At 55.0% G+C, this 12,170-nt stretch overlaps 3 protein-coding genes across 3 annotated transcripts; 1 reads left to right on the plus strand and 2 right to left on the minus strand.

The window, feature by feature from the left end:
- Positions 1 to 84: 84 nt before the first annotated feature.
- On the minus strand, positions 85 to 794 carry GLOTRDRAFT_130345 (uncharacterized protein; the record flags this gene model as incomplete). Its single annotated transcript, XM_007869127.1, has 5 exons — positions 85 to 155; positions 215 to 298; positions 356 to 493; positions 548 to 728; positions 780 to 794. The coding sequence occupies 5 exons, from the start codon at positions 792 to 794 to the stop codon at positions 85 to 87; spliced, it is 489 nt and encodes a 162-aa protein (XP_007867318.1).
- Positions 795 to 5,651: 4,857 nt separating this feature from the next.
- On the minus strand, positions 5,652 to 10,926 carry GLOTRDRAFT_94362 (uncharacterized protein; the record flags this gene model as incomplete). Its single annotated transcript, XM_007869128.1, has 18 exons — positions 5,652 to 5,784; positions 5,815 to 5,939; positions 6,466 to 6,514; positions 6,699 to 6,729; positions 6,797 to 7,010; positions 7,081 to 7,144; positions 7,381 to 7,496; positions 7,518 to 7,652; positions 7,835 to 7,888; positions 8,045 to 8,069; positions 8,241 to 8,265; positions 8,377 to 8,635; positions 8,891 to 9,089; positions 9,114 to 9,217; positions 9,255 to 9,419; positions 9,504 to 9,685; positions 9,721 to 10,449; positions 10,824 to 10,926. The coding sequence occupies 18 exons, from the start codon at positions 10,924 to 10,926 to the stop codon at positions 5,652 to 5,654; spliced, it is 2,712 nt and encodes a 903-aa protein (XP_007867319.1).
- Positions 10,927 to 11,472: 546 nt separating this feature from the next.
- On the plus strand, positions 11,473 to 12,129 carry GLOTRDRAFT_44310 (PLP-dependent transferase; the record flags this gene model as incomplete). Its single annotated transcript, XM_007869041.1, has 1 exon — positions 11,473 to 12,129. A coding segment is annotated over one exon (657 nt), but the record flags the coding sequence as incomplete, so codon positions are not given.
- Between the last annotated feature and the right edge of the window lie 41 nt (positions 12,130 to 12,170).

Consider the following 12,170-nt stretch of genomic DNA (forward strand, 5'->3'; position numbering starts at 1 on the left):
CGGCGATTGACTTCCGATCCATGTAGCGTCGTTGCGTACTAAGATTCGGGCGTCGAATTATCGTGTTGAGCCTTGGGGAAGCCTTCAGTCTTGCAAAGCTGTGATTTCTTTCGTGCTCCTGTCCAGGAAGCTGTCATACGCGTCATGGTACCCTGCTGCAAACGAAAACCAAGCCTTCGGGGGAATGAATCATTGAAACCGGATAGGGACTCACTTGGCGTTTTGGCTAGCGCTCTAAACCGTGCGACGACGACCCTGTTATGCTGGATGGCAGCTAGCTGGGCGTGCTTTATAGTGCCTACAACACAACATGAAGGTGTTCTCCCACAGCGGCGTGGATTCAAAGCGCACATACCTGACACGCAAATAACGTTCGGGATGAACTTGCGCCCTTCGAAAGATGACAAGAGAGTAACGCCCGCCCACGCAATCTTATGCTGGTCTCTGCCCACTCGGATGATACACACGTTCGTCATGGGCGAGAAATATTTGACTAGCGTAGGCGTCCGAGCGTGCTTGGCTTGGCGGTGCGGAATAATACACGTACCTGTGAGGGAATACCCTACAGCGCCCCATCCCGTGTCCCCGAAATTGTGCACGATGCTCTGCTTGAGCGCTGCGTAGATGTCCTTCGTGGTGATAACTGCTTCTGAGGTCCGTCGGGTGGGTGCGCGAGTCGCGTCTTCTGGGGGGTTGCAGGGGATGAATTCGACGAGGATCCAGCGGTTCTGCAGTGTGCGTTGGTAGATAGTTGACCACCAAATATTTCCTTGACTCACTTTGAAGCGGACCATTGCGGGAAGGTTGTACTTTGGTTGTACTGCTGCCAAGTCCTGATATAATCGGTACCTTTCTATTTCTTTCCAACGTGTTCCCTCTCGTCCGGGGACTCGACTGGGACGTCTTACTTGTTCAATTCGATGCAATTCGGCGCGCCTAGGACAGCCATTACCTGCGCGTGCTGCGGTGTATAACCTCGTGCTGTAATCGCGCAGGGGAAGGAGGAAATCACCGCCGCGTCCACGTATAAACGTCAGACCGGCAGCGGCGAGGCCATACTCTGTGACATTCAAGCTTCATGGCCAGCCATCCCGAAGATGTCTGGTACTTGAATTGGGGTCACTTCAATGGGTGACGTCACCGCCACGCCCGCAGCTGAAGCATACGTTTCTTATTCTCTACGCACTACCGCCTCGCTCATTTGTCAACAAGTGTAGTGGACAGGACCGCATCACCGCGAAAGCAAACACGAATGCCTGCGCTAGCTGGCGGACGCCTGCGTCGGAATGCGACGCGAGTTCCAGTCGTGACGGACGCTGCGACGCGAGTTCCAGTCGTGACGGACGCTACGACTGGAGAACAAAGCCGACGTACGTACATTCCTTTAAAGCATATCTCTTCTTCTCCCCCCAGGTACGACCGGGCGCATCGCTAGTGGACCCAGCGCAGCCGCAGCAACCTGCACGGACACGTCGACCGAGGCCGGTATGAGCGTCCGCCGCGAGCCGCTGTCGCAAAAGTCCCCCGTGCACGAGAGCGAGGCGATACCGTACAACGAGAACAGACGCGCAGTCGCTCGGGCGCCACTCGAGACGACTGTAAAGTATAATGATTTCCAGGCCCGTTTATCATAAAGGTGATGTGTTGTATTCATCTTCTCTACCCTATGCTACTACGGCATAGCTCCCTCCCTCCCGCTTCCCATTGGAAGAGACCGCTGGCTTTGCGCGCTCGCTCGTCCTCTGTCGCGTTGCCTCCCCTGGACGACCCACAGCAGCCGCGAGTCCCGTGGTGCACGAGGATCGGCTGCTGTACTCTCCGCATGCCATCTTCCAGTCCACTTCCCCGCCGTCTCCAGCAGCATTCCGAGTACACCGAGGGACTCCCCTCCCGCTTTTCCGCTCAGCCACCACCCGCAGGAGTGCAATCCGTGCAGCATTTCGCCAGTCCTCCACCCGCTTGAGGCTCCGCACTCGGCGAGCGGGACAGCACTGCATGGCGCTGTCCAGGACGTGCAGACCGACGCGTGCGATGGAGGCCAGTGAGGGGCACACCACGAGGGCGAGTGCTCTCCCGCTTGCCGCCTGCTGTCACCGCCGTTCCCGCACGCTCCTTCGCCAGACGGGGGGACTCAACCCTGCCGGAGTCTACTCTAGAGGGAGCCGGGTACTAGACGCAGAGGGCTCTGCTCTTTCTGTACACTACTGTAGGCTAGTATATCAGCTGTATAGACACGACTTATTAGTAATCTGATACAAATCAGCTTTTGAAGAATAATCCTGTATCCTGTATGAATGTGAGCTTACAATGGCTCTTCTGTTTCGACTCGCGTACCTGCGTTGTCTCCCGCCGACATCAGTTCCAGTGGACGATAGACCTGGCGTTCTGATGTCTACACGAGAGACGTCAGATGCGTCGACTGGGAATAGGTTACACGGTGCCTACACGGGATCGTCAACGGCAATCCCGGCCAGACCTCTTTCTCGAGGTCAGACTCGAGGCTTGCGTAGTAAACTAGAACTGCTCTACCATGACGGGACCGTGAACGGCGGCATGGCTGACATCGGTTCTTCGGGTTGAGCTTGTAGCTGTCGCTACTGCATCAGGCTGCACTAGACGTTAACGACGCCTGTCAAGTGCACTAGTAGCCTTCCTGAAGTACGCGTTAGCGACTATCACCCGCTAATATAAGAGCGTGCTTACCGATTTGCCTGCTAAGGCTCTGATATGTATCCGATGGTAGTCGGGCGTCTACTAATAAGCGGATACATCGCGTCTATAGTCCTGCCATTTAGACCCGTCATGACGGGATCGTGAACGGCAGTTGCGAACTGACCGGCTACTTTAGAGCATTAGTAACGGGCTATTCGACTACAATCAAAGGCGAACCTGATCTGCTGCTATTGGGCTCTGTGTAGCGGCGACGAATTAGCTAGTAAACGGGCAGTCAATACAGGGAACGCGGTCTATATGAGAGACTACTTTTGTATGAACATCGTCTTCTATAGCAGGCCGGTGGAGGGGGGGGGGCGGAGACAGAGTCTGTAGTGAGAGAACGAGGCGTAAACAAATTGCCAGGGCCATATAATGAAAGCCACACATACCGCGTTCAAGATGAGCCATCCACTGGGCAAATGGAAATCTAGTGCGCTGGGACGCAACAGACTACGCATGTATAGCTATGCAAGATATAGTCGGGTAATGAAACCATGACAGAGGACGTACCAAGCCCTAGAGCCCACAGTCACGGCCTAGGACAAAAAAGAAACTGAGACCGTCAACTACGGTTAAACGGGAGGACAGACAAAGGACTGACAACAGAAAATGGGCAGTGGCGAGGGAGGAGAGGGCGAAGACGAAGGGGCAGTTGATAAATTCTAACGACAACACGAGATGCTTATATATCGTTCAGATGCACCCCAATCCGGTTTCTGGCGAAGATATCTGCTTGCTGAACGACCCTATCTTCCGAGAAGCGGCGCGCGCGGCTTCTCGCGCTGGAGCAGGAATCCGTGATCGGGAAAAAGCCGCGCCTTGTCGCGACGCGACCGTAACGTACGTACTCCCGCATATTGGACGCCGCTCTCGTTTCTGCGCCCGCTAGCGAATTTGCTCCGGGGAGAGGACGTAGACTGGTAGGGTTCAATGGCAGTCACGCAGCGTTGTCTGCTGCTCAGTATTTTTTCCACCTACCAGTTCCCTTGACCTGCTCTCTACTCGGCTCATGGCAAGCGTAGGTATTTAGCACTTTCGCGACTTACAAACCAAAGGAGTAAGGAGTTGAATACGGCGACAAGTTGGCAGAACCTACCGAGCATCCGTTAGTGACCGTTGCAGAGCCTGTTGCCTCAAAGTTACTCACCGCTCCGCGTATTTGTGGCCTATCACGTACATCCGAAGACATTGGCTCCGTGGTTGCGGGAGCTGCTGAAATTCAGCGAGCCCTGAACCCCACTCGGAAGGCTGGATCCGCAGGTAATAATTTCCATGACTCACCGAGAGTTTCATGCTACGGGGGCATCTTCCCAAGAGGGTTTTGCAGCGGCCTTCCACCTTGTGACGGCATTTGCGAGAGATATGGCGTGCCACCGGGTTGCCGTACAAAGCGTTTCAGCACGCATACTTGGTGTTCGCAAGTCAGGCTTACGTCTCATCTGCCGATTCGCAGTTCCGCGTGACAGTCGATTTGTCTGAAGGTGCCCGGCGCGATGTTGAAGTAATGTCCCTGTCATGTAGATATGCCCGGAGCACCTACAGCTTAGGGGACAGACGGATGTCTGTAGCAGGCAGGTATTACAAAATCACAGTCTGGAAGTAAACAGTCATGTTCGATGAGTGGATAGGATGCGCAAAGCGAAGTGCGTACCTCTCGCTTCTCAGACGCGTACGTGGTGTTCCATCGCGTACAGACAGACGCCACTGGCGCCTCCTTCGCTCATCAAACGCGTACCTGTGCCTTTAGCCACCCATGCAGATTCCGTTTGTGCGAGCATCTCGCACTTCGGCGTCCTCATTCATGTTCTGCCTCGCGCAGCGTAGCAGCCCTGCATTGTAGCGGGCCCGGAGTTTGCTCCAGGCATTTGTTTTGTAGATTAGATTATCTATGTGCATTTAGAGCTTGAATGTGATGTCACTCGATTGGATGAATGGTACTTTGTCCGCCCGCAGTATGTCTGAACGAAGGACAGTCCGCCGGGCGGACAGTGCACATCCATCGCACCGAGCTCCAACTACACTACCTCAATACATACACAGCTGTACGATGCACCTCTCACCGAAATGCAAAGCCGCGCAACACTCCTCATGATCCACCAACAATCCTACATGTCTCTCTTGCTCTTTGTGTGTACACCACACGCTCAAATCGCGCGGCCCGAGCGGTCTGGAATGGTTGGACAGTTGCTGCAGTACTGCTAGACAGAGCCGAGGTCACACGCGAGGCTGCGTTCGACTCGAATGAAGCGACGTATATTCGCCTGGATGTCGCGGTAGGACTGCAAACTCCGACATCAACAATCCAGATGTATCATGAGCAGTAGCTTATGAGTGGTAGGCGGACGGGGGACGAGGGAGACAAGGTAGGGAAGTACAGGCATTGCAAAGGGTCGAATATGTATTGTTGAGTGGAACCGTCCATAGGGCGTCAAGTCAATCATAGTCCCCGTATGTTCCGTAGCAGCATTGACAGATAAGCACGTCAATATTTACAGACAATCGCGTGAGTGGATCCATAGCTTGTGCGACACATCCAAGGTCTAGAGTGGCTGAAGCAAGAAAACGATGGGAGGTCTTATGGCGCGACCCTCACGCTGCCCGCTATCTTCATCTCAACGCTCATCGCGCGTACTGACCTTTGTTGTATCATAGTGCATTCACCTCTCACCCGCGGCGCATAAAACACGACTAGCGTAATCTCCCTGTTTTATTGAATCCTGTTTGCAATGCAATAATATTTCCCAGCTGGTGTTATCAGGTGGAGCTTGACATGGATTCGGAGTCTCACAAATTGTACAGACATTCGGACCGGTACCGCCTCACAAGACCTAGCTGGCCTTCTGATGAGAGGGTACAGGAATATAAATGAATCTTGTATAGGCAGCCTCCAAGTCAGTCTGTAAGTCATGCATTCAGTGCATAATATGATCCACTTCTCATTTTGCGAGCACTGAGGGCGGTCCGAATTCGACCATTGGACAAAGTCGGACAACTCCTATCTGCTCACAGCCGCTTAGACGCAGCACTCCGGAGTTGGAGCCTGGTACAGATCTCTCCCCCATCAATGTACTGTAGATCTATTCTGTAATGTTTACTCACTATGCCGTCAGAGCTTGCCCTGAGCTCGGAGAAGTTGATCCCTTCTCCGGGGTCTGGGTCAAGCTTCTTTTGGGCAACAGACAGCTTCGCCTGACCTCAGACTGCTTCAATGCCTCAGTGAATGGCTGTAATATTTACCACTGAGACCGTTCATAAGAGCATGCAACTTGAATATTCTGACAATCATGTTGAGGATTTTCCTGGACTTCCTTACAACTGCGAGTCTCCCATGGAAAAATAAATTACCTCAAGGCGCAAATTCACAGATCCACCTTTACAGCCGTTTGCAGATCGTTAGGCCATCACTTCAGAAAGTCACATATAGTCGGAGTTTGTCGGACATGGTGCCAGGGACGTCCCAGGAATTAAAAGGAGTCCAAATGGTCTGATGTTGGGGCCTTGGGGACTTGAATTCCCCTCTCCGACATGGTCCGACTGTAAATAATTTTCAAGAAATGGGCCCATCGAACGGCAAACGGCTGTATCAGGGCCAGCAGTCTCTGCCGAAATGTGTCCCTAAGAAGCCGCAACCGGGTAGCAATGCTACGTGGTAGTGGCTTCTCAGGGAAGCACTGCGGCGGCCAAATTGTGGCCCCGACTTCCGCAGTCCTGGGCATTAGTCACCGCTAAGCAACAATTCACGAGACGCACTGTATATACCGTCGCCTCTCTCGCAAGTCCTGCCTGGGCACGTCTATGCCTGCATTATGTCAGTCCACGCTCCTGTTCTCGCCAACAACGGATGTCCTCTCATGCTTGGCTACCTGAGTAAGCTTCTTCTATGTCAGTCTGCTGCAGTTTTCTGGCGTCCTCACATTATATTCTGCGGGCTATACAGCTTTGATGTCAAAGGACGGCTCTTGATGCATCTGCACTTAGCACACATTGTCGCCGGAAGACCTCCTGATCCTTGGTCTAAGCGTTCACTGATGGAATCAGGGACAGACAATGGAGGGTATGTCCATATCCAAAGCATACTGACCTATCGTCTCCATGGCGCTAATGCACCGATTTTGCAGGCAACAAGCGGGAGCGTTTGCGAGGGCTCTGAGCAGGGCAGCGAGAGATACGGGTGATTGCGATCGCCATTGGACGAGGGAGATAAGTGGCAGTGCATCCCACGTGGTTGAGATATTCAGTACGTTGCGTTCAGCATCTTTCGTCTGCCTGCGACGCTGACAAGCTTCCGTAGCCGACTGGTCAAGCATTGGTAGACAACAAAAATGTGAAATACATGGTTAGACACGCATTTGGACAAAGACTGACCTGTACTTCTGTTTGCGCTGACGGACTCAGAATAGCACGGTCACTGATTCCATTCTGCTTGTAGCTGATGCATTTACATCACGGAGAAATATTGGTCATAGAGACAACAGACACGTAAGGGGAAGGCAGGATGCGGGAGGGATGCGAGACGAGGGAGAGCCCAAGGAGAGCCGGACTTTAAGAAGGCCATGCACGAAGGACGAGAACATGCACCCGTATGTCCTCATTCCTTTCGAGGCATTTGCCCTTATGCTGTGCGTAGGAGCACTCATGGATGACCCCATAGCAATGTGAGCGCACCTTGCAAAGGTATGGCCTTTCAATCCGGTTCTGCCAAGATACCCTAGTCCTTTCCCCCAGCCGTGAGCCTTCCAGTGCAAAGGTTCACAAATCTCCCCCTCTCCCGTGCTGCTTGTCTAGAGACATTGCCTGAGTACGATCATGTGGATTCCTGGGTCCGGCGGTCCGTCTGCATCTCTGTGTTTGCGTCGATCTCCCGGTATTTGCTCAGAAGACAGTCGTGGGATGTAGGTATGTTTCTGTCTCACTACCAGCTGGTGATCACGCGCTGACTATGAATCAGTTATGTAGTGTGTAAATGAGAATGGAATACAATCTGTTATAAACTTTACATGCTCAGTATGATGCCTTGACTGATCGACATGGTAGTTGTTCGGTGCTCTGACGACTACTGTGACTCTGGACGCGATGTATCTTTGTTCCCGCCTTAGACGCTGTCTCAGCGTTTGCGTACCCTCCGTTTGCCGACATCATCAGCCTTCATCCGCCCATCCAGTCTATGCTGGATCTACTACGCTCATTCTGGCATCAGGAAGCCGAGCAAAAGACACTCAAGAAATCAATGTCCTGTCCGGACTTGCTTGCCCACGTCCTGTGTCTGCTTGCTTCTCCGAAAGCTGGACGATTCCACCTCCAGTGTACTGTCAGCGAGATCACGGCGTACCATCTCTGCGGTCATTCGTTGATATCTGGAGAAGATGTTCTAGGTATAGATCATGTTCCCGCGAGGTGCCTCGTCAATGCGGCATGCATGTCGTTTCCCATTCTTCCATCCCCCCGGTGTAAGTTCGCAGTACTCCCCTCTATCATCTGTAGCTGATCCAAACTGAACACCAGGGTTTGCATGCTACTCTTTCTACCCGAGCCAGTCGGTTGGCCTCATGTCTACAATACGGCAGCAAGTCCTCTATCTCTAGCATGGGCTTCCAGACAATCCTGTCTGTCTCAAGGTTGCTCTTCGGCGAACACGGGATATATGAACATCCCACGACTGACCTAGTTCTGCCCCGGCGTCTCCGGCGTCATTGACCTTGCTATATGTTGTCGCGCTCGACGAGCATCCCGCGAGCGATATCTTGGTGCTCCCGTCTGCGCCATCCCCGCTCACTGCATCAGTTACTATTGCTTGCGCAATCTCACTGACGATGCCTGCGTGTTGAACACGTTTACGGGCAAAGTTCCGCAGGACCCATTCTTCTTGGTACTTTCGTGAGTTCCTTCCACTTTGTGAAGTGATTTTAACTGATGCAGAGCTCTGTGTTCAAAGCCAGGATGCCTTGACGTCACATGAGCGGTGTCGGTGTTACTAGCGTACAAACGTATGCTTTGGGACCTTGGGTTTCTGCTGTCACCGACAAACAACACCATGATTGGACTGTACCTATGTCTGGCAATGACGAAGATAGCGGTGTACGCACCTCGCGCACGCGCCCCACAATGCCTCGACCCTCTCCCTCTGACACGTCTACACTCCCTCAACAAATACGCGACGAATCGACTTCCCGCTCACGGGGACGTTATGCGGGGCAATTCCTCGATACTTCGACCCCTTCGCCAGACCATTGACACCTCCGGTCAACAAAAATGGGATGAATTGACGTCCGGTGAGTAGCGTCCTCACGCCGTCTCTGCCGCCTGTTTGCTGACTCGTGCTCATCTTCTTCCCCCTCTTCTCTCCCTCACAATCATCTCCCGCGTTGACTCTATCGCTGGACAGCAAATACAGGACGTACCTGCTCCCATGAGCGACGTGCACGCCCGCCCTCTCATCGCCGTCCGGCAAGCGATGATTCATTGCAGCTACGGCAATGACTGCGGCACCGCTTCGACTGACCACCTCCGATCCTTCACTCACGATTGAAGATGGGACGTACCTTCATCTGGCGAGTGGCATCCTGCCGCTCTCGTTCACCCCAGGGCTCTCTCGACGCCTTCACCGCCTCCCTCGACAACCTCTCAAGTCCCGGTTGACAGTGACGGGACGGATCCTGGCCCTCCCGCTCCCTGTCCATGAAATGTCTCCCTCGGCACTCGATGTCCTTGGTAGATGAAGGACGTCCCATGAGCGGGCTCGTTGTGATGTTTCTGTCTCTTTCTCACGGGGCTCGGCGGCTCTGACTGACAGGTGTCCTGGACGTAGCCACTTGCGATGTTGGGTGCTCCCTCTCGCTCTGCGTACCCCTCTTAGCATGTCCTGCTGTTGCCGCCGCCTCTCGTCGGCCTCTAGAGTCCCGGTCGACAAAGATGGGACCGTTCTCCGTCACGCGAGCGAGCCACTCGCGCTCGCGGTCTTCCTCCATATCCACTGAACTTTCGAAGCGTAATCGACAAAGACTGGACAGATCGCCTCCCCGCGGGCGGTGCCGTCATCCTGCCTGTGCCTGTTGAGGAGACTCGCGCTGCGGACGTATTGGTGCCCTACAAACTGCTGCATCGCCCGCTCTCTGCTAGCTTCGACTTCCCCGCTCTCTCGACTGCGCCCATCACGCCCTGTGCTCCGTCTTGCCGATAGTGGGGCCCGGGCCGACAAACTCACAACGAATCTTCGCCCCGCGAGCGGGGTGAGATTGTCTACCAGCGTGTTCTCGGCGCACCGCTGGTGACGTCCTTGCTGCCTGGACCCCCCCCTGAAGCCCCCGCTTGACCAAGACGGTATGGAACTTGGCCCCGCGAGCGGGCTGAGATCGTCCGTCTTTGCGGCGCATGCCCTTGCTGCCTGGACGCCCTTTATGCTCCGCCCAGGTCGCCGCTCGACAGAGTCGGTATGGATCTTCGCTCCCCGAGCGGGGCCCTCGCGCTGTCCAACTCTCCGGCACTGTTGACATCCCCATGCCGTGTCCACCACTTCATACCCCCGACAATCAGAGTCGACGAAGATGGGACGGATCTTAGCCCCGCGAGCGGGGTGAGATCGTCTGTCTTCTCGACGAACCACTCTCGACGGACTCAGTGTCTTGACATCGCAGAGTTCCCGCTCGACAAGACGGTATGGATCTTCGCCCCGCGAGGGGGTGAGATCGTCCGTCTTCTCTGGACGCACTGCTAACAGCGTCCTCGCTGTCTCGCTGCCTGCACGTTCCGCCCATGTCCCCGGTCAAAGAAGATGGGACGAATCTTCGCCCCACGAGCGTGGTCCTTGCGACGCCAGCGCCGCCGCCATCGCCGCTGTGTCTGCATTCAGCACCCCATACCCGCGACAGTCAAAGCCCGCGATCGACGAAGATGGAACAAATTACCGTCCGACGAAGCGGTGTTGGCTTGCTTTGGGGGTCGACAAGGATGGGACAGAACGGCGTCCCGCGAGTAGGGTCGCCGCGCCGCTGTCTCCATCCCTGCTGAGAGCTCCGAACGCCGCAGCGAGGAAGATGGGAGTGGTCCGCGGGAGAGGGGGTGGGGGCGAGGTGTAGTAGCGCTTATTTTGCAATGTATGGAGGGATACACACCTGATTCGAGCGGTGGAACATGCCTACCCCATGCTCTCAGTTCCGTCGAGTTCCCTTCGAATTTCTCAGCGCTGAAGCTTCGGATTGGGTGTCCAAACTTCATTCCGAAGATGGGGGTAATACAGGACTATTCGGATGTCATAGTAGACCCAATAAACCGGTTCAAGACGGATAGAACACTTTCCTGGTCTCCACAGCACTCACATATAGTATACAAAACTCTTCTCTCTGCTTGGGTGTTGAGGGCCGGGTCAAGGAGACTTGCAGCTCTTTTACTATTTGGTCCAGCGCCTACACCCGGCTATCAGTCTCCAAACAATGAATACGGGGTCTGCGGGGGGAAGACGTGCCTGGAGAGCTTGACTTTCGACCCACTTTTCACGGCCTGGCTCCCTACCACCACCATCTGCTCGCGGGTCTATCGGCACGTCTCTCTCAGCGACGAGACGCGGTCATACCGCGCAAGAGACAGCCCGCACGAAAGGAGGGGGACAGCGGAAGACGGTCGAGGACGGCGCAGACGACGAGGACGAGAGGCGACGCGTCGGCGGGGGAATCTCGGAGAAAGACGCGTCGCGGTCGACGACGACGCCGCCACCGCCGCCACGTGCTTCGCGATCCCACTCAGGGAGGAAAAACCAGCCAAGTCGACTACCTTTCTCTCAGCATTCACCCTCCCCTGCGAGCGCGCTTCCTCGACAAGCTCCAGAATGCACCCCAAATCCTTGGGTCAGGCGGCTCGCGCCTGCTCGTGAACGGGCAGGCACACACTGCCCTCGAAAGCCGCCTGGAGCGGTTCTTCAACGCGCCCAGTGCGCTCCTGTTCAACTCAGGCTTCGACGCGAACGTCGGGTTCTTCTCGACCATCCCTCAGCGCGGCGATGTCGTAATAACAGACGAGGCCATCCACGCGTCGGTGCACGACGGGATCCGTGCCTCACGCGTCGGGAAAAGCGGGCATCGTACATTCTCTCACAACGATCTACCATCTCTAGAGACTCTGCTACAACAACTCCTGGCGGACAACCTGACTCTCAAGGATGGGCGGAATAGCGTGTTCGTCGCGGTGGAGAGCCTATACAGCATGGACGGCACATTCGCGCCTCTACCAGATATCGTAAGGTTATTGGAGAGCTTGTTCCCAGCGCGGAACGCGTACCTCGTTGTAGACGAGGCGCACGCGACGGGTATCTATGGACCGCAAGGGCGCGGGCTGGTCGCGCACTACGGACTCGAGGACAGGGTCCTCGCCAGGCTGCACACGTTCGGGAAGGCGTTGGCGGGCACGGGCGGTGCGTCGTCTTAAGCAGCTCTAGATCTTCAAGCACGCTCAGGCCCCGCGCAGCT

Source organism: Gloeophyllum trabeum (genome assembly GCF_000344685.1).
Source record: "Gloeophyllum trabeum ATCC 11539 unplaced genomic scaffold GLOTRscaffold_00009, whole genome shotgun sequence".
Taxonomy (NCBI): domain Eukaryota; kingdom Fungi; phylum Basidiomycota; class Agaricomycetes; order Gloeophyllales; family Gloeophyllaceae; genus Gloeophyllum; species Gloeophyllum trabeum.